This window comes from Pyricularia pennisetigena, chromosome 2, assembly GCF_004337985.1.
Source record: "Pyricularia pennisetigena strain Br36 chromosome 2, whole genome shotgun sequence".
NCBI lineage: Eukaryota > Fungi > Ascomycota > Sordariomycetes > Magnaporthales > Pyriculariaceae > Pyricularia > Pyricularia pennisetigena.
Genome location: NC_043741.1, coordinates 4,390,701 through 4,411,728, shown reverse-complemented (window position 1 = coordinate 4,411,728; position 21,028 = coordinate 4,390,701). Strand labels below are relative to the sequence as shown.

Here is a 21,028-nt window from a genome sequence, read left to right as displayed (position 1 = left end):
CCAGGATGCTCTCGGCAGCACGAAGAGTCGTGCTCGGCCAGGCTTGGACGAGGCCGGCGTCCGCAGCCTTCGCGACCAGCCCCTCCGCTCTTCGGAGGCTGCTCTCATCTCTTGCAGTCCTGGAGCAGCGAGATGGCAAACTCAATCCCGGATCTCTGAGTGCAGTCACAGCCGCGCAGAAGCTTGGAGGTTCCGTCCACGCAATTGTTGCCGGGTCGAGCGTAAAGGGTGTCGCGGAGGAGGCTGCCAAGGTCGGAGGCGTAGAAAAGGTGCTGGTGGTTGAGAACAGCGCATATGAGAAGGTGAGGATTGTTCTTTCGTCCTGGTTTTCTTAGGGTTCCCCCGGATAAATACAAGATGGAGATGCTGACTGCTGCTCCTTTTGCGATCTTTCAACAGGGTCTCCCAGAGAACTATGCTCCACTGCTAGTTGAAAACATTAAGAAGGGTGGCTACACCCACGTCATTGCCGGCCATACAGCCTTTGGCAAGAAGCTGATGCCCCGGGTCGCCGCTTTGCTTGATTCGCAGCAAATATCCGACATCACGGCTGTCGAGAGCGAGGATACCTTTGTCCGCCCAATCTATGCCGGAAACGCCATCGCCACGGTTCAGTCGAGCGATCCGATAAAGATCATCACCATCCGAGGCACGGCCTTCCAGGCCGCTCCAGCGGAGGGCGGATCGGCAGCCATCGAGGACGGGGCCGACCCCAAGGCCGACTGTGCGTCCGAGTGGGTTTCAGAGGACCTGGCCAAGTCAGACAGGCCAGACCTCGCGACTGCCGGCCGCGTGGTTTCGGGTGGCAGGGGCCTCAAGTCCAAGGATGACTTTGACAAGATTATGCTGCCGCTCGCAGACGCTCTAGGCGCTGCAGTTGGTGCGTCGCGTGCGGCCGTAGACAGCGGTTATGCCGACAACAGCCTGCAGGTCGGGCAAACGGGCAAGGTTGTTGCGCCGCAGCTGTACATGGCTGTGGGTATCTCGGGCGCAATACAGCATCTCGCTGGTATGAAGGACAGCAAAGTGATTGCTGCCATCAACAAGGATGCCGATGCGCCAATCTTCCAGGTTGCCGATGTCGGTCTCGTTGGGGACTTGTTTGAAAAGGTACCAGAGCTCACGGAGAAGCTGAGCAAGTCATGAGTAGATTTTATATTTTGTATTTTTTTTTACAGAGACGCGAGATCTATATGATACAAAATATAAAGCACAGAGTAGAGCACGGTCCAAACGGCTATAAGGCTTTGTACAGTTTATCGTCATGACACCACCGACAGCATGGCTTCTGTTGTAGGTAGCTTCTCTCTTTCCTTGCCTCTGAGGTGGCCCTTTTCCCTCTCGGCCCTGTCTATCTTCTGCCAGTCCTGCCAGTCTAAAATCTTGGCATCGCCTACGGATACTTCTTGGACAACCCCATCCCAGCCCGAGAGTGATGCAGAACCTTGTTCGTTCCCAGATGGTAGAAAGTCGGCGCCCGAATGCCAGTCTTCCACGATTGCTTGACCAGTGATGAAAGCATCCTCCATTGTGGAGGCGATCACGCCCGTGGGGCCTCTTTTGACCCAGCCTGCGCAATAGAGACCCTTGAAATGCTCCTGAGCCATGGCAGCGCCCGTGGTCCTCACCTCCCTTGCCACGCGGCCCAAGCCGTCATTGCGTAAGATTCCGCGGTGTTCATCAAACTCAATTCCCAGAGAGGAGAAGCTCGGCAAAGGTACCGACTTGTAACCGATGGATCTGAACGCAACGGAGGACTGGACTGTCATAGTTTCGTTTGAAATGGTCTGTACGCTAGCCTTCGGGTCAAACTTGTTCGACAAGATTGTGCGCTGAAACTCGGTAGCGCTTAATTTTGAGGAGTCCTCTCGGCTACCGATGAATTGAGTCGGAGATAGACAAAAGTCAAGTGACCACAACTTGGAGGACTCTGCCGGCGACACGGGAGAACCCTTGAGGAGAAGGTCCATTAGACGTTTCGCAGGTCTCTCTTTTATCTCCTTGGGGTTCGGCACAAGGGACGCATCGACAGGGTGCAACGCCACACGATCGAGCTTGACCAACTCTCTGAGCTCCTTGATGGTAAAGGCAGCCTGCATGGGGCCTCGACGACCGACGATGTGTACCCTCTTGATCCGGCTCCTGGACAGGGCCTCAACGGCATGCTCTGCAATGTCCGTCTTGCGCAATATATTGACGTCCTGGAGTAACATACGTGCGACATCAAGGGCTACGTTGCCCTGGCCGATGATGACAGCCTCATCGCCCTGCGTGAGGTCTGGGTTCAAGCCAGCATGCTCGGGCAGGCCGTTGTACCAGCCGACGAACTCACGTGCCGAGTAGACTCCTTTCAGGTCTTCGCCGGGAATCCCAAGCGTCCTGTCTTGGATAGCGCCGTAGGCAAAGACAACGGCGTGATAGTTGCGCAAGAGAGCAGACAAAGGGATTGTCGCACCTCCCTGGTGGTTGCTGGGGCGATCTATGCTCACGTTACCAACGAACCTAAAGTTTGGCGACGCAGCAACCTCGTTGAACTTGTCTTGACAATTCTATACGCAAAGTGTATTCACATTGTATTCGTTATTTTTTTTTTCGGTTGTCATTTGTCATTAATGGTTCATGAGAATTTTTTTTTCTTTTTTTTCTTCTCGCGATACTGCTGATGATACTAGAGTCATCGGTTCCTCCACTAACCTTAACTTCCGGGTGGTCAGGGGCAACACCGAATCTCACGAGACCAAACGGCACCGGCAGAGCTTCGAACATGTCGACTTTGGTGTTGTCAATCCGCGACATTACATGATAGGCCGTGTAGAAACCAGCCGGCCCGGAGCCAATCACGGCCATACGGAACGGGGTTTCACGTCTTTTCGTGCTGCTGCTAGATGCAGAAGCGGCCCTTGTTTGGCTTCTATGTAGCTGTTGCTGTGCTTTTTGGAGCAGTGCGCTGGAGTGAGCAACCGAGGAATAGCAACATGGTGTGACAATGCGCGATGTCGTTCGTGGTAGTACCAAATGACGCATATTGTCAAGCTAGAGCAGCAAGTACTGAGTGCGTCGAGATAGACGTCGTGGTCGACGTTGGAAATTCTTTGCCGTTGCGCCAAGACGTTGAGGCTATCCGAGGAAGGTTTTGGATGTGGTTCAACATTAGCGCTTCAAAATCGATAAACCCATTGACGGATTGCCAAGGACCCCCCCCCCAAGTTGGCGGAAGCTTCAAGAGACAAGCAAGGATTCTGACCTATAAAGTGGATCAGTCTGAAATTGCAGGGTAGTCCATGTCCCCTCCCTCCACAGGGCTGGCTTGGTGTGCGGCAGGCAGTTTAGCGCGTAGCTATCCGAGGAAGGAGGCTTGAGACGTCATGTTGCCGTGGTAACCACTGAGCTGAAAGTGTGTACGATGCACTCACAAACGACGCGCCTCGTCCACCGCCCTTCGTCCCACTGTTGAAATATCCGAAAGCTATAACCTTGGATAGGGTACCTTACCTGTATTTCCCGTCTTCCTCGACACATCTTTTCAACAGTCGATCGATTTGCAGACATATTCTGGACATAGCCTAGCTAGCTACCTACTTTCGTTATTCTTTCTGGGTTGATTCCAAGCTGGACGGACTGGGCCGTCAAGACAACAGCATTCCAGTCCAGAGCCACCACCACTCGCTTCGTCCTTTCGGCCCCTCGCCGTAACCAGAGGGGCTTCTCGTTCCAATTGCAAGCATGAACTCAGTTCAGCGACCGTTCCTATACGATCAGGAAAAGTACGATGATGCACGCTTTCCTCCGACCACGTTTGATCCCAAGGCCGTCACTCGTGCCAGTTGGGAGGTAAAACCACCGAGGCCCAAGCAAGAAGGACCACTGGTCAAATTTAACCAGCATCCCGAGTGAGTTTCTTGTTTTCTCATATGATGCTTTGAGATGAAATGCCAGACTGTATCAGGTCGCTAACACTCGAGCGCAAATCTCCCCTGTCTGCAGTGCTCAAGCCGTTCTCCCCCACCGGACCAACAACAAGAGGATCGGTGAACGAACAAAGAGATGGATTGTCCGCCTGAGGATTGTGCAGCTTTGTCTGCGGGTTCCTGAGCTAATTGGAGCAGCTGGTGTTCTCGCCATGTTCATTCTCTTGACCGATGTCCCGGAGTTGACTTCCTGGATCATGCGCATCGCTGTAAGTGCCAAAAGAATATAGCGTCTAGTCTTGTCGCGCGGCGAGTAACAGTGCCAGACAAGAAAGAGGAAAGAGAGAGAGAGAGAAAGGGAAAGAGAGAGAGAGAGAAAAAAAAAGGAAACGTTACTAACATGAAGCCAACCTCCCAAGGCCGCCGGAATTGCTACACACAATGCATACTCGATATATCATCTTCAGCGGCCTGCAGGAGAGCGGTCACCAGCCTCTTCTGCCGGCTACATGGTCTTCTCGACTCTTTTTGATTTGACCGGTCTTGGACTATTTACCTTTGGTGTGATCGCTGTCATCAATGACAGTATGCATTGGGGATCCCTGATCCACGGCCCTTCGCGATTGCGCGAAAACTTCATCAAGACTGTCTACTACGCCCTCATTGCTACCGCCGGCCTTCACTTTGTCTCCTTCCTAATCTCGGTCTGGCTTGCCTATCAGTTCCGCCAAATCACCCGGCTGCCACCTGACATGAACCCCCTCGAGTCTCACCTGACTGCGCGTCGCGTCCAGGCCGGTCGCCGTCGCAAGGATCACAAGCGCAACAAGTCCTCCATTGCGACCACGTCCACTAGTTTCACAGTGGGCAGCACAAGTCGTCTGTCTACCCCTATCGAGTCCCACCGCCGTTCTGGTGCACCCTATGAAGATGTTTCGGTCCGCCCACCGTCGGTCCCCTTTTCCCACACCAGGCGTGGTAGCGATGTCAGCGTCTACTCCAAGAGAGACTCACGCATCGAACTTCCAAGCCACATGTATCAGACCTCCCCCACCAGCCCTCCCAGGGATACCACCAGCAATGCGCAATTTCAGGCCATGGCCCAGAACCTGCAAGGCCCAGCCCGCCCTATGTCGGTTGCTTCCATGTCCACCTCGCCCCCCTCCTATCACGTTACTCAGCCCCAAACGCAGTCTCGCGCTTTGTACTCTGGGGTCCCCCTTGAAGAGCAACCCGAAGCTCTAGGATCCCGAGGCAGCAGCAGCGGCAGCAGCCAGGGCCGTCAACCCAAGTTTACCGAGTCCTGGATGCCAACTAAGTCCCTTATCCACCGAACACAACAACGACAGCAGATGGCCATCAACAACCTCGTCCTCAGCGCTGCCATGGGAGATCGTCCCTATTCAGTAGTCAGCCAGCGTCGCGATCTCGGTCGTGAAGACGGCGTTTCGGACGATTCTGACGACGAGAATGAAATTGTTGCCAACGGTGGACTCTACGACGACGCTTCTCGCTACCGCCGTGCTGAGACTTTGAATATTGCCCCGGACGACGACGAGTCTGACCTCGGTAGCAGCGTCCCGCCACCAGTCCCCACACACCGACACACTGTTTATATGGACCACCACCATCCTCTTCGCCAGAATCCTTCGACGCCCCCTCGCTCCCAGACCCCGTTTGAATACCGTCCAGCTACGGCCGTCTCCGATGCCAGCGCCGATGCCAGGGCCGCCAACGACAGCCAGGACATTGCAGACTTGACTCCTTGCACCGAGCTGATCGACACGCCGCCAAAAGCCTCCCGTCGCAAGTCTTTTGGTCGCGAGCTCGGCAAGCGCATGACCTGGGCCGGCCGCCAGAGAGACAGCTCTATCCAGCCAGAGTCCAGCTTTTACTCCAAGCCCTACGGTGACCTCCGCTCTCGCACGCCGCCCGAGATGGTGACGAGCGTCAACATCAAGGTTGCCGGAGCAGGCGACAGCCGCACTCACACGGAATCCCCACGCCAAGTGTCAACCGGCAATGACTATCGGGACATGGGCAACGGTGGGGGGAACATTTTTGCTAGGCGGAACGTCAGCGGGAAGATGGCCGAGGAAGGCCGCGCCGGTGGATCCAGGAACATTTACTGAACCGGGCTTCATTGAGTTCTTCGGTTGGGGGTTTACGCAGGTTTTCTATTTTTTTTTTTTTCTTTTTTATGGAAAAGGAGTTTTAAGGGGGCTTTTACTAACTTGAGTTTCTGTTTTATTTGGCGTTGAAAACCGGCTTTGTTTTGGAATGGGAGCTTACTTGAGTGGTCTGTATCTGAAGTTGGGAGAGTTCGGGAGTCAGTGTCGCCTGGCGAAAGCAACGCTGACATGTTGGACCTTGTGGGATTTTCAGTTTTGGCGTTTTGTGATTGGAATTAACGTTGGAAGGTTTCTGGTTTGTTAGCTTTGGTCATGAAAAGCCATATGCTCCGCGAATTCCATGTAATGATAGGATAGGTAGATTTACGTAGCTATATCAACCATGCATAAAGCATAACATTGTTTTTACTCAAGATTCCCTAGTTCCATTCCATCATGATAAATCAATTATTTCTCCAAAGGCCCAAACAGAGCTGTCATTCTCAGACCGAAAGTCTTTCTTCTATGTATAAACAGAAAAGTCCACACTGTCTTGATCATCCACGTCGTTGTCGAACCCATCGCCTTCCTCCCAAAGTCTCCCGTCCCACGTAGTACCCAGGCCACACAGATGCCTCATTGTCGGCCTCCCATGAGGACAGTTCCATGGCTTCTCCATGCCTCCCATGTGCCGAACAACCTTTTCCATCTGGGGCCGAGACAGCGCCCGCCCGACCATGATGCTGCTGCGGCATGCGCGCATCGCAAACATCTTGCGGACCCGCGACGGCCTAGGCACGGTCGTCGCGGTCGTCGTGGGGTTGTCGGCCAGCAGGCTGACTAGCTCCTCGAGATCGGCCAGCGAGAAAGTCGTCTCGCGGCTCAGGGGCAGGCTGAGCAGCCGGCATCGCGACCCGACGGGGGACTCGCCCGACTCGTCCACCTCGACCATGAAACCATTCGTCTCCAGCGCTTCCCGGTTCTCAATGATTATCTCCTCCTCGAGTGCCGTCAGCTCGAGGGGTTTGGGTCGAACAAGTCGCTGGGATTCAACAACAGTGCTGGCTTGGAGGCGCTCAAAATTGTACTTCTCGTCTGAGGCGTGCTGGTCGATGATGAATAGCTCGTCATCCATCAACTCGCCTCCAATCCGACCACTGGGCTCGACATCACTGCCATTTTTGGTGGCAGCCTCGCGGACAGCTATGATAAAGCCGAGGTTGAACTGTCCAATTATCTTCATCTGCTCGAAGTCCGACTTGGTGATTGTGAGGGACAGCTTCGCCTCGGCATTCTCGGTATCAGCGTCCACACCCTCAGCATCCGCTCTCAATGCAGGATCCTCGTCATTGTGGTAACCAGCTCTGGATATGTCGTTTGGCTTTGTCATTCTCTCCAGCGACGCTCGCCACATGTTCTCTTGACGATGGACAGACCGATCAGGTAGTCTCAACGTCTGCACCAGCGTCAAGGTGGAGTCCTTGCGTCTGGCCCTTCCTTTCAAAAACGCTTTTGACCGCTTCTCCACATCATTCCTTGGCTCATTGTCTGTCTTCTCAGCCTCACTAATCAGCTTTTGTACTTTCTCCTCTTCTTGTCTCTTCTTTTCCTCTTCTTCTATGTAATTCTCATCGTCGTCAACCGAGTCGACAAACATCCCTGGGCTATTAGGGGCTTCCTCATTCTGTTCGGAATTGGGCGCTCCATCCCCGTCCTCTTCGGCAAGTGAAGGAGATGAGTCCTTCTGGGTTATCTGGTGTTCTTTGTCCTGTGAGCTCCCAACAATACTGCGCTCGCGAGCATCATCATTGGATTCATCCTCTTCAACCTGGCTGTGGTCTAATGGGGCCTCAGACATGGCATCACTGTCGTCTATCTCCTCGTAAACTTCTAGGGAAGCATCGTCCATGAGTAAAGTGCCTGGGTCAGGCTCCGATCCTCGTGCCGAAGAAGCCGCAAACATCTGTGTCAGACGTCCGTTGAACGACGGCAAAGGAGCTTTTCCTTTCCCAATTCCTGATCTCTGCTTGCTCCCCTGACTAGTTTGCGGCATCTGACTGGTACACCGCCTTTTGTGCGACCCCCCGACAACACTGGTGACCGTCTGATCGCCGATCGTTATTGTGGCGACCTCGGTGGACGGCCTCTTTAATGTCGAGAACGCAGGAGCTTGGCTAGCTTTGATTCCCTGGCTTCTCGGTGGTGCGATTGCTCGAACTGGTGACTCTTGAACATGGTCTTGAGATCCATCCTCGCCAGTTTCAATAGCGTTGAGTGTTCGTGACCCGGCTCCCGCATCATCCTGTTCAACATTTTTTGTCTCTTCCACCTCAGGTTCTGAAGGCGCTGACTCGTCGTTATAGGTGTAGTCGCCTCTTAGATTAGACAGGAACGTAGCCACCCCGTCTGGAACGCTTTCTTTTCTCTTTGGAGGAGCCGCACCTACAGGCTGCTCGGGGCGTGCATCGGAATTATGATGAGCCCGAGCGCTGATAAAGTCGGTGACTCTTGTGGAAACCCTAGCCGGAGACTTATCTGAAATGACAGGTCCCGAGTTCTGCCTGGAATAAGCATGATCGGGTGTGTCTGCCATTACATCGTCTTCATCGTCATTGTCGCCGACTTCCTGCACATCCTTATGTTGCTGGCCAGAGGTGGGCGTGTCCTTAGTTCGCCTTGGAATCGTTGGCATCTTGAAAGGGGTCGTGAGCTTCTGTGCTGTCAGTTGAGAGACAGGAATAGTGATATCCTGCTTCTCAAAAAGCTCGATGAGAGCCTCCCTCATATTGTCTAGCATGCGGCCCTGATCGTGGAGCAGTATACTCCTCTTATCAGGACTGACATTGACATCGTAGAGATGGGTATCAAGTTGGATATCGGCAAATATGAATGGCGACTGGGTTGAATTATAGATTTTATAGACCTCGTTGAAAACCTTGGCAAACTGAGGCAGAATACACGGGCGACCGTTCACGTAGAACATCTGCCGGTCAGGAGTCTGTCGCCCCTCGCCACGGACTGGTCGTGAGACATGACCTCGTACGAATACGGTAGTCGTCTCGCCTTGTTGTCGCGCGCTTCCCGTCGCAGCAGCAGTCGCCTTGCTCGTCGTCGGCTCAAGTTCTAGTTCTAGGTCTAGTGTGATAAGAGCGGACAGCGTTTTTGCGCCAAAGACATTGACGATGTTTTCACGGGTCGACTTGTTGCCCTTGGTTGAGAACAGAACCGTACGCTTGCCTTTGTTTGTTTGCTGTGATACCGTGAACTTGATGCCGGTCTGGATGCAGGCGTATTGATTGAGCAAGTTGATGACTTTACCCCATTCCCGCTTGATGTTGCGCTCCAGCTCCCGACGGCGGACTGGGAGATTATGGAAGAGGGTTTCGACGGTGACGACAGTTCCCTTCTGGGCCGCAACCAAGCTCGTGCTCTTGAGTTTGCCAGACACTTCGAACTCGAGTTTCGTGCCCCTGGGAACATCCGACTGCAGGCATGTCGTCACGGTGAAATGTGACAAGGCACAGAGTGACGAGAGCGCCTCACCCCTGAACCCAAAGGTGTGCAGCGTATCCAGGTCTGCAAACGACGATAGTTTGGACGTGTGGTGCTTCAGGGCCACACCTGCATAGTTCTGTGGTGCTATTCCATAGCCATTATCCTGAACCTCGATTGAATCCAGGCCCTGATTCTTGAACCGGACGTCGATGGCCGTAGCACCGGCGTCCAGGCTGTTTTCGACCAGTTCCTTGGCCACTGAGCAGAGGTCAACGATGACCTGTCCCGACTGGATTTGATGGACCTGTAACCAGAGTCAGACAGACAATCAAAATACGAATTGGGCTAAATCCCTGGGCATAATACTCACAACACCTGCCTCGATGGCTTTGATTGTGGCTACGTCGGCCATCATGGGACGTGTTGCAGCGTAGCAAACGGAAGCAACATTCTAAATGATGGGCTGCAAAGGTTTACCTGCGGAGTGTTTATCTCCAGACCGTACCACCTTGGAGTAGTACCCAACTGAGGTCGCCAAGGTACATTCAGGCAGGACACCAGAGCAGGCTGAAGGTTAGGTTAGTTGCAGTAATTACTTTACGTCAGGTAACTTACGCGACTTGCCTGGACGCGTTAATTGGACCCCACCTTCCAAGAAATCAACGACCCGCCCGCTGCTCCCCTAACCCTTGGAAGCCTGATTTAGACCAATTTGCTCAGCGACATTGCAATGGAATGGGGGAATAAAGAAAACCAAAAGATACAAGTAAGTAAGTGTCTTCCTTTTGCGTCGATTCGAGAATCTATATAGTATTTCTAAGCTTGTTTGAGCACATTGGAACTAGCTTGTTCTCATGTCTCTTTTTTTCCCTCTCCAGCAACAGATATGGATCTACCTCATATCCTTTCCATCCCTTACACTTGTGCTGCGAACGCCAAAGCCCCTGACATCACTGATATCTTCCACGCCAGTATCGTTAGTTACTGGTCCCTGCGCTTTTCTGCCCTCGACTGTTCGCATGATAGCCAAATATGGCAGCAGAATAAGCTTCTGCTGCATCATAGTGTCCACGACCCATTCATGTGGGCTAGACCTTACGCTGTCGCAATCTGGAATTGATACGGCATTTAAACAGTAGTATATCTGTCGACGCCTGCCGGGTATGCATCCAATGGCATTATTCTCCTTGAGAATTTTATTTTGTAACCAAGGTCATGCCCCTCTCGCTTGTCCTGGTGACTGCCTATCAGAGGCAGAAAACTGAACTCGAAGAGTCTCCAAGCCGCCCGCGGCTACTTGAATGTTCGGGACCTGATGGACCAATGCCATTCGTCACACTCGTTCAGCCTGTGGTCTTCAACGTGGAATGAACCCGACAACAACTTTTTTTTTTTAAGGGTGTCATGGCTCGGTTCAGGGACCGCTGGCAGAGCTGCCGTCTGCTGCAAAGTAGGAACTTCGCAATTCAGTTGAGCTTAACAATTGTTCAAGGAAAGAAGCTCTTTCCCATGAGGAGTTCATAATATGCTTTTTGGTCCATCTCACTCCCTAGAGAAGGATCTTCCTCTGATGGTCCTTCGCGAATAGGCTCGGGGTTGGAGGACATGGCAACGAAATCTTCCAGAGTTTCACCCGGCGCAAAACCCAGTGATCCAAGCGTTTGAGAGAATCCATCAGAGCTATTCGGAGACGGGTCAGCACAAAGAAGCCACAATGTCTTATCCATGGTGTATTTGACCCATGGGTAGTCAAACCCCAGTCAGTTCTTTGCACTTACGATCTTTCTGCGTCTTTGACCACCAAGTCAGAGACTGAAAATGGCAAGCCCAGACTGTGATCCATGCTGTCAAACATATTCTGGATTCCCGTGAGGCTACCGTCATGTAGTGGAGGCGACGTGAGAAAGCTACTATGTTTTGACGGTGGCGATGCCGTCTTGGCCGGCGTCCAGTCTGGCCCCGCTACGGGAGCTGGTGGCTGTGCCCGGTCAGAATGAGTACCTCGGGAGGTGGCCAGCCCTTCGTTCACCTTCGGCGAGCCTTCTTCTTTCTCTGATGCTGCCACCCCTGCCGTTGCGCTCGCAGCTGCTTCATCGCCAAAAAATGCTCTGAATGCCCGACTTTGTTGCCACGAGGCGATCAAGGCATCTTGCTGATCTGGGTCTTTAACCGATACAGAGACGGCCTGGCCGTCCTGCTCGCTCTGGGCAATTGCCGCCTCCACCATTGTATCCAGCTCAGGTATCAAGCTCAAGGCCACACCCCAAGCAGCTGCACTCTCCCGCATGCTGTGTAGGGCATTGCGATATCCCTGCGCCGGACCTCTCTTCTTCTGGGGTCGTAGGTATAGACACTGCTTTCCGTGCTTCTCGCAGTAGCCACACCGTGGCTTTGCATTGTCACATGGCTGGTGGTTGACATGGCAAAAATCACAACTGAATTGAGCAAAAGAAAAAAGGCCAGATTAATCAATCCTTGCTCCTTTGCCGCGTGAGGCAAAAGCCGCAAGGAGGTAATTTTTTTCCCCAGTCAGCCCGGAACATTACTTTTGTTCTCAGATAATTTTTAGTGGTTCTCATCGTGACGGTTCTGGGGGAAACTTACGCCCGGGAGCTCTTTTTCCTCTTGCGGGGGTTAGCAGGCTTTTCCTCACTAACCGCATCACTGGCCGCCGCCGCCTCCCAATCTGGCACATCCGGCCGGCGTACGGCGGCCTTTTCGGTTGCGGCAACAGAGGCGACGGTGCTCATCATCGTCACATAGGGGCTTGGTTGATAATTACGAGCATTGCCTGTGACATAATCGGATAGTTGAGCCGCATACAGCCTGAACCCCAAGCCCATCGGCAAGCCTGTGCAGATTGCCCGGTAAAGCCGAGGTGGAGCGGGGATGCTCTTCTCCTAACCCTTAATAGCTTTTGATGGGCACGGCAATTACTTCATCCAAGGACCTTGCCGAGTGGGGCCGGCCCGTGCGGTCATAGTAACATAGGATCAGGTAAGCCAACACAACTGTAATGCATCACCTAAAAATAAGGTAAAAGGTACCACCACATCCTCCCCCGTTGTGCAGTAGTATGTGTGCAGACAGGGAAAACGTATTTCCGCACACGAAATTGTCAGCAAGTCGTGGTGCAAAGCCTGGGTTATCCCGCTACATCTGCCGTATTAGACAGGGCATACTCCCAAAGATCCCTATCCTATCCCGCTCACTCTCACAATCTTAGAGTGGATTCCGTGACGTGCATGGCGCCCTACTTGCTGCTGATATTGTACCGACTTTTATCATCGCATGGTCCGATGGGAGAAGCATACCCTTTCTGACTTTGCCGCACATTCATGATTTGATGTTCAGTGTCGGCCCATTTTTCTCTCTTGATCTTCTATGCCTTGACCTGCCTGCTGTCTGACGAGCAGCTGGGCCTATTTTTGAGTATCCCTGGTACCTCTTTTGACTTGCTCCGCGAACAGGTCCCGTCTCCGGGGCATCAGTTCAATTTTTTTTCCCCCTTCGCACCGCTGGTAACATCAACAAATCGAAATCGCCCTGAGGTATCGGGCACATTTAAATGACCATTTCGGTACAGCAGGAGGAAGTTAGCGCTGCAGCCCTGGCGATGAACCAGTCGACTGCCACCCCCAGCTCACCCAGAAACCAACGTCTGCATGATCCGGATGCCTCCATCATTCTGGTGGGATGCCGGGGCGCCGGCAAACGGTCTCTGGGATTCATAGCCGCCCTTCACCTCCGCCGACGTCTAGTAACCGAGGACCATTGTTTTGAGCAAATCACCGGTGTATCCCGGGCTACGTATTTGCGACAGCACGGCAAAGATGCATTTGCACGCCAAAATGCAGAGGTGTTCAAACGGATGTTAGATGTGAACCGCAACGGCTGCATTATCGTTTGTGGCATGACGAGCCTCTCGGAGGAAGCCCAGCATATCCTGGAGCAGTATTGCAGGTCGAATCCGGTCGTATATGTTCATCGTGAGAAGGACCACATGAAGAAATTTCTGGATCACTCAGATGCGATGCAGATATTGGCTGCGGACCAGATTCATAGGCGTTGTTCTAATATGGAGTACTTCAACCTGTTCGATCCCTCCAGCACCAAATATGCCTCAATCAACGACACACAGTCCCCTCGGTGGGATGCTCTATCCGCAAGCTCGTCGACCCTCGTCAACGCGAAAGAGGATTTCACCACGTTTTTGGACTTGATGCAAGGTCAAGGCTGGCGCCGGAAGTTTCTAGAGAGCCCATTTTCCATACACGCTCTGCCACCCGAGTTCAGACAATATTCATACGCTCTCAGGCTCCGTCTCTCGTGGTTATTAGAAATGTCGGTTTCGTGGGAGGACCTCGAGGCTGCCGGCGACTGTGTCGAGCTGATTGTGGATTGCTGGCCAGATGACTTGCCCAATGTCATTGCCAAGCAGGTAGCCCTTATAAGGAGAAACCTGGGCTGTCCATTGATATTTCATGTCGAGGAGAACCCGAGGAACCAGCGCCGTAGGAGCCAGGAAGAGAAGGACGCGATAGATGCAGATCTGCTCGAACTAGGCCTGCGTCTCAATGCCGACTATGTCAGTCTTGACCTGCAAAGGAATCCGGCCGTGATAGGTCGGGTCTTGGAACGTCGAGGGAGGACAAGGATAATCGGCAATTTTTGGTATCTGGGAATGGGAGCATTGGCTTGGGCAGACCCATCCCAGCTGGAAAATTTCATACACGCAAAATCCTTGGGCTGTGATGTTGTCCGGATGATAAGGTTCTGTTCTGGCGACAACCCGGTAGAGCGGCTTTTGGAGCTCAAAGAAAAGATACAAACGACAGTACCTGATCCGAAACCGCCTCTCGTCGCTTATGACTTTTCGGTTCTCGGCGCAAGAACACCTCTACAGTCAAACATTCTTATCCCAGTTAAGCACTCGGGCATGGATAACACAGACCATCTGGCGACCGTCTGCACTTACGAAAACTCTTTCAATCGACTCTTTACTCAGCTGATGCTGGATCCCCTTCAGTTTTATGTCCTCGGCGCGAGCGTCTCGTACTCGATTTCACCGGCAATGCACCAGGCCGCATACGACTTCTCGAGGATTCCGCACACCTTCCAAGCCGTGTCATGTTCAACGCTTGGAGAACTCTATCGCATCTGCTACGATAGCTCCTTTGGTGGCGCTTCTCTGGCCGCACCTTTCAAAGTCGCTATCATGCCTCAGCTGAAACTCAAGAGCCACCATGCTAGCATCATCGGCGCAGTGAACGTGCTGCTTCCACTTCGGGGCCAGACGGGCTCTATACTGAGCCATGCAACCTCCAGGAACAAGGCTGGTCCTGTAAACAACTTTTATGGTGACAATACGGACTGGAGCTCCATTCTTACGTGTCTGAAGCGTTCCATCAGTCCGCGCAACTATGTGAGGCCGTCCAAGACAACTGCGCTGGTTGTCGGGGCCGGTGGCATGGCCAGAGCAGCTATTTATGCTCTGATTCAGCTCGGCTGCCGGAACATTTTTATACACAACCGTACGCAGAGGAATGCGTCTGAAGTAGCCGAACACTTCAACAACCTCGTGAGGGAGAAGAAGATTGCAACTACACCTTCACAGCCCCAAATCTGCCACGTTCTGCCATCTCGGTCACAAGAATGGCCTGATGTGTACGAGATGCCGACAATCATCATATCTTGTGTGCCTGCAATCAGTCCGGATGATGGTTTGCCTGTTAACTTTACACTGCCTGAGCAGTGGCTGAGCAGTCCGACGGGGGGTGTTGTGGTAGAGGTATGTAGCCCATCACATCCATATCACTTTTTCTTATCGAACCCTTAAAGTTTGTACTAACTGATCATAGTTGGCATATGAGCCTCTTGTTACGCCCCTGATATCACAGATCCGGGCATACCAGCAATCAATATCGCCATACTGGGTCCTGGTCGACGGCCTAGGAGTCGTTAGCGAGATGGCGATAGAAGCATTCGAGCTGATGACGGGTAGAGTGGCTCCAAGGAGACTGATGAGGCAGGTTTGCAGAAAGGCATATGACCAACAAAGTAGAGATACGTCATCGGTTTCGTGCGGAGGCTGACTGGAGTCGATAGCCTCGAAATCGAAAATATTGATGAAGAGCTGATGTGATTCGTTGTTTGAAGCAGACGAGACTTTGCAGAGCCGGTTTAGTAGAAAAAGTCATTGCTCTGTTATTTCAGCCGCTAAGTTTCCCCTATCTCATCAAGGTAGAGGTGCTATTTTGCATATCCTCCTCATACCTTCCGAGAGAGGTTGGACTTTTCACAGAAGCATACCTAGGTAGCAGAGGCAAGTACGACTCAGCCACAGTGCAAGTCTATGTGTCCTAGTCCCGTTATTCCCTGTCCAAGCATCTCTATACTTAGGATTGGGGGTTCCTTCCCCGTCTACAATCAAGTTGTAAGAAAGGAAAGTGGCGATCGAGCTGGCACTTTTGCCCAATATTTGACAATTCTGATTTATCCAATGGCCAAAGTACCACTATTGCAGAGAGTTTACGAAAGGCCAGTCACGAGTTGCTCCTATAATAATGATTCAGGTATCATCCGCGTCCCGACCTTGACTGCAACGGCATGGTCCCTCGAATCGAGACAGGTAATGCCATACACGTTTAATCTCAAGGCCATCACTACGAGATACCAATCACTGCTGCAACGAAGCTAGGCCTTTGGCCGTCTGCCGCAGTCACGACTTGTCCCGCCAGACTTGCTATCTATGCACCTACCTATGGAATACAAGCCCTTGACCATCTTGAGACCCTGCGTTTCGCGGAGTGGATCTCCAGACTTGGGACAGAGTCCGCAGCAAATTATCGGTATGCCAATCAGCCTGCCGCAATGCACTAGGAAATCCATCAAAGACACCGAGACTTGCTCGTCCGAGACGACCAGTCCCCAGTTCGAGGATGAATTGATCGCCGATGATGAATATATTCTCTGCACTGGCGAGGGAGACCTTCCCCGTAGACCCATCTTTAGAAGCCGCAGAGTCTTTGTGGAAATCCCGGAGTCAGAATATGGAGATGATTACAGTGAGTTATTTTTCTCAATTCAGAGAAGCTGTGGCAGCGAAGCCATTGGGTTCCTCTTCAAGAAAGATTCTGATCAGGTTCCATGTCTGATCGAGCGGAATAGCTATTCGCGATGATGAAGATGTCAAAGTCTTAAAGCCAACTAGAGAGAACAACTCGCTGTATCCTTACAGGGTCAGGACTGCAGCAGCGTCCAAGGGGCCCAAGGGTTCTGCCACAAGATTCCTAAACCACTCAAGGCCACCACCCAGAGGCTACAAGGCGTTGCGTAAGGTCAGACCAGAAAGCAGGCACGTCTGGTTTTCTGGCGATGGCTTTACTCAATCAGAAGCTAGGCCAATGGGGCGTTCCATTGGCTCGAAGCGCAAGGCTTCAGATTCGACCTCTGCTACCGGTATACTCGATCTTGGCGCACTCTCACTCCATACTAATCTAGACCAGGACGAACCGACTGCTAAAGAGGAAGCATCCAAACGGATAAGATTTGAGCATGTTATTGGTGGCGGGCATGATTGGAATTCGACTAGTATGCAACATGACCACCGCAAGTTTGGGCGAAAGTCCGATGCCAACGCAGGAGAGGGCCTTGTCCCTCCGTCAAATGACTCCTCGCGTGTTAAAGGGGGCCCGAGCGAACGTCTCAGTGTTGCTTCGCAAACTCCGCAAGTTGCTCGGTTGGCTAGGTCTTCATCCCTCCCTGTCGTTCTCATGACTCCTCGGAACTTTCCGGCCGCTATCTTGAAAGGTACGGGAGCCAGAAATTCAACAATTCAACCAAGTTCGACACAAAAAACCTGGCAAACCTATGAGCTATCGGATTCTGAGGGCGAGGTGGAAGCCGGGGTTGAAAGCCTGTGACAGAGTGTATCAGCAATGCTAGGGTCAGGTACCATACTTAACGAACTAATCTGCAACATTCAGGTAGATTCTTCTGTTTGGTTGGAAACTGTCTCTCCTGAGAGCTGCATAGAGATTTCGTATGTGTAATGTTGTTTTTTTCCTCCTTTTTTGTTCTCCCTCGCTACGATAGATAGACCTGGGCCATACAATGACGATATAATCAGGAGCAGCCGGGACCTCAACCTTGCTCTCATTTCAAGTATGGTTGTTTGACAAAAAATCTCAACGATTATGACCTCGATCAGTTTTGATTGCATGATAACGCCTTCTGTTTGAGGAATAGTTTTCGCCTCTGTAAGCACGCCTGTCATCCTCTACCTAATAGTCCCGTGTTCGCCACCTCCACCGGGATGTCATTGAACGGAAACCCTAGACTCCGCCCTTGGAGGCTGGGATCGGCTAATCAAAAGTTAGAAAAGAGAGCGCATGTTTAAGACAATACGCGGGGTTCGGCACGTACCTTGGGCTCTGGAACATAATCGAATTGACCTCCCATGTTGAGCAACCAGACTTGCTTACGATTCTCTGGGACCTTGTCGCCCCAGAGCATGTTGTGAGGAAATCCTAGGTCAAAAGGCACGGCGTTCTCAATCTCAGCAATCTCGTCGCTGCTGAGCTCCAGCCCCAAAGCCTCGATGTTTTGTTTGAGATGATCAACAGTACGGCCGCCCTTTGGATTGCACAAGTCAGGTCTCTTTGTTGGCATAAGTTTATCGCGGAAGGGGAGGAAAGAAAAGGCCGGCTCCTTACAACAATGGGGAAGACATAAGGGGACTTGTGCATCACATAAGCCAACGCTACAGATGTTATAATGCTGCCCTTGCGCTTAGCAATGGTCTCGAGCACTTGGCTGATCTTGATATCAGCTTCCGTGGCTGGCCTGAAACGGCGACCTTCGGTGCTCTTCCTTTGCTCATCCGTCTTGAAGTTGCCTGATCCAAGGGCGCCCCAAGGCGCGAGTGCCATCTGAAATGCCAACCTGTTAGCACTGAGGCTGCTTTAAGACTTACGTGGGTGTCGTTAGGTTCTCGCGACTCACCCCCTCGTCTTGGGCCATGGGGATAATATCTCGCTCAAAGTCCCTTGAGGCAGCAGACCATTTGCCTTGGTACACGGAGAACTGGCGGAGGCCATGGTTCCTTGCGTATTCATTGGCCTTGCTCACAACCCACGCAGGAGCGTCACTGATACCTAAATACAGAACTTTGCCTGTCGCCACAAGCTGATTCAAGCTCTGCATGAGCTCTGGAATGGATGTAGAGTAGTCCCACCAGTGAACGTAAAGCTGTTTTGTTGCGAGTCACTTGATATTAGCTTTAATTATCTTGGCCGTTGAAGGTTTTCATGTAAAAGCCTGTAACTTTGCTCTTGGGTCTACTTACGAGATCAATGTAATCGGTCTGGAGCTTCTTCAAGCTGGCATCAATGGACGAACGGAGACTTTTGGTACCGTTGCCGGTGTAATTGGCCATAATTGACCCATGACCTGGAGGACCTGAGCGGTAGTTCGTCGTGTATTTGGTGGCAATGACTGGAGTAAAAGTGTTAATGTGGAATAACTGTTTTATTCTTCTTCTTGACGTGATTGGCTTCTGGACCTGTATTCAACACAGAAGGAGAACCTTGTACGCATGAAGGCTCTCGAAAATTTCTGGACATACCCATTTGGTCGCGGACGCCTCGCTTCTTCATCCACTCGCCAAGCCATATCTCGGACTCTTCGAACTGGTAGTTGTTGGCTGTGTCGATAAAATTTCCTGGACAAACACAAAGGTAAGCTTTCTCGCCGCCGCTGCAGGTTATCCTGGATCCTAACTCGGCACAAGACCAAATCAAAGGGCTCATGACGTACCACCCTATGAATAGTAAGTTCGTACATCAGTCAATATGTATGACTCCTCGGAATCCGTGATTGATGATGCCATGCATACCTGGCTGTAAAAATAATCGAGAATCTCCTCAGTCTGCTGCTGGTCACAAGCGCCCATGTGTTCCTTCCTGCATAAATTGACGATGAGTGTTAGTTAATAGAGCAGATGATTGGCGTATGAGCTGAGCCATTTTACGTACCAGCCGTTGCCAAAATTCATGGCACCCAGGCATAAAGGGCTCACGCGGACAGCCGCCGTGGGTGACAACAGCCTGTAACGACCCAGAGGGCTCTTGGCCGGCGGTGCCATGGGAAGTGACATTGTAGCGAATGCTGGTTTGCTGTCGATGTTTGCTCGGAAAGTGTTGCAGATTGAAAGAAGAGGGAATGTAACAATCCACACAGAATTTCAAGTGTAATAAGTATTGGCGGCGGATTTTCTGGGCCGTTGATGTAGTCACCAATGTATGGCAGCAACTCGAGGAGAGGCGGAGGTTTTTATGAAGGATGGAGCTCGGATTTCAATACAACCCCGAATGAATTTTGTTTGGAAAATATATGCATTCAAGAGGAGAAGACCTCGCAGGCCCATTGGAAGAAGACCTATGACGGCAAGATCTGCTTGCCAGGATGGAGTGATTCGCGCCGTCAAATCAATAGCAACTATCATGACAAAGCGGGGGATGCAACAGAATGCTCCGGCGTTTAGACGGAAATGTGGATAAAAGCCGTGCCCGCAATCAGCAAGGCTGAGAGGAGACGGATGGCTCACAAAAGAATAGAGGTGGTCAAATGCAAATGTCATCATTCCCTAGTAATCCTCCCCTCCATTTACAGATAACTTCAGTTGGTATTTGGTTATGTTACATGGCAGGTCGCTTTGTCGGATATAGGTAGCTTGGGGCCGATACTCTGGTTCGAACCTTCCTGCCTCCCTTGGCTTACCTAGATACCTTTTACCTTGCCTAAATAATTCTCAAGACTCAACTCATTGAACATTCTCTCAAGTCTTTTCATGTTGTTTGGCACTGGACCAATTTCACACTGTAAAGAATTCCGAATCGGGAAAGAGCGTTTGGATTTTCACTAACTTACCATAACCGGCCTTTACCCAGCTATCTACGATAGGTAGGTAGGTACCCATGTACCTCATCTAGCCTACGTAGTACGTTGGATAGTCGAGAATAATCAAGACCAAATCCCAGGAGAGAATTATTGGGCTGCGCAACCTTGGAAATCAACAGTCTGCTCATAGACTGTGCAAGTTCGAAAGCACACATGACGAAATTCAGAATGTGCCCTCATCACCACCGCATCTTGTTGCTATTTGTTCCAAGTTGTGGGCGGCGTTGTTTCGCCCTGGTCCCCTAGGTTTTCCACTGTTACTATCGCCGATCGTAGCCGTTACGACCGATCGGATGCGGGCTAAATGCGAGCGAGGTAGCTCCACTGTAACTTTTTTTCCATCCTCAATTGCCGCAAAAAGTCAAGACAGGCAAGAAGCTCCAGCGTGGCCGATGGCCCGTGCACACCCAAACCACCCGCCTAACAAGAATCGCGCCCGATGGTGCATGATTTTAGCAGGTCGAGTCTAAGCCGAGCCGAATTTATTTTGTCCCTCCGCTCGTCCATAGTCCCGAAGCAGATACCAACTCTCGACACCAAAATCCTACCCCC

At 51.8% G+C, this 21,028-nt stretch overlaps 6 protein-coding genes across 6 annotated transcripts; 3 read left to right on the top strand and 3 right to left on the bottom strand.

Moving 5' to 3' along the window:
• Window positions 1–5: 5 nt before the first annotated feature.
• PpBr36_01236 (uncharacterized protein) lies at window positions 6–1,146 on the top strand (the record flags this gene model as incomplete). Its single annotated transcript, XM_029888424.1, has 2 exons — window positions 6–302; window positions 400–1,146. 2 exons carry the CDS (start codon window positions 6–8, stop codon window positions 1,144–1,146), a joined length of 1,044 nt encoding a protein of 347 aa, XP_029751693.1.
• A 116-nt stretch (window positions 1,147–1,262) lies between these two features.
• PpBr36_01235 (uncharacterized protein) lies at window positions 1,263–3,024 on the bottom strand (the record flags this gene model as incomplete). The annotated part of the gene is made up of 2 exons (XM_029888423.1): window positions 1,263–2,549; window positions 2,695–3,024. 2 exons carry the CDS (start codon window positions 3,022–3,024, stop codon window positions 1,263–1,265), a joined length of 1,617 nt encoding a protein of 538 aa, XP_029751696.1.
• A 699-nt stretch (window positions 3,025–3,723) lies between these two features.
• Window positions 3,724–6,040, top strand: PpBr36_01234 (uncharacterized protein; the record flags this gene model as incomplete). The annotated part of the gene is made up of 3 exons (XM_029888422.1): window positions 3,724–3,890; window positions 3,985–4,177; window positions 4,328–6,040. The coding sequence occupies 3 exons, from the start codon at window positions 3,724–3,726 to the stop codon at window positions 6,038–6,040; spliced, it is 2,073 nt and encodes a 690-aa protein (XP_029751695.1).
• Window positions 6,041–6,542: 502 nt separating this feature from the next.
• Window positions 6,543–12,267, bottom strand: PpBr36_01233 (uncharacterized protein; the record flags this gene model as incomplete). The annotated part of the gene is made up of 3 exons (XM_029888421.1): window positions 6,543–9,818; window positions 11,313–11,949; window positions 12,119–12,267. The coding sequence occupies 3 exons, from the start codon at window positions 12,265–12,267 to the stop codon at window positions 6,543–6,545; spliced, it is 4,062 nt and encodes a 1,353-aa protein (XP_029751698.1).
• Window positions 12,268–13,082: 815 nt separating this feature from the next.
• PpBr36_01232 (uncharacterized protein) lies at window positions 13,083–17,540 on the top strand (the record flags this gene model as incomplete). The annotated part of the gene is made up of 5 exons (XM_029888420.1): window positions 13,083–15,305; window positions 15,376–15,514; window positions 16,336–16,581; window positions 16,685–17,326; window positions 17,503–17,540. The coding sequence occupies 5 exons, from the start codon at window positions 13,083–13,085 to the stop codon at window positions 17,538–17,540; spliced, it is 3,288 nt and encodes a 1,095-aa protein (XP_029751697.1).
• Window positions 17,541–17,850: 310 nt separating this feature from the next.
• PpBr36_01231 (uncharacterized protein) lies at window positions 17,851–19,682 on the bottom strand (the record flags this gene model as incomplete). Its single annotated transcript, XM_029888419.1, has 8 exons — window positions 19,552–19,682; window positions 19,359–19,479; window positions 19,143–19,296; window positions 18,864–19,012; window positions 18,521–18,766; window positions 18,232–18,447; window positions 17,942–18,151; window positions 17,851–17,880 (listed from the first exon to the last, which is right to left on the bottom strand). Exons 1-8 carry the CDS (start codon window positions 19,671–19,673, stop codon window positions 17,851–17,853), a joined length of 1,248 nt encoding a protein of 415 aa, XP_029751700.1. The 5' UTR covers window positions 19,674–19,682.
• Window positions 19,683–21,028: the final 1,346 nt, after the last annotated feature.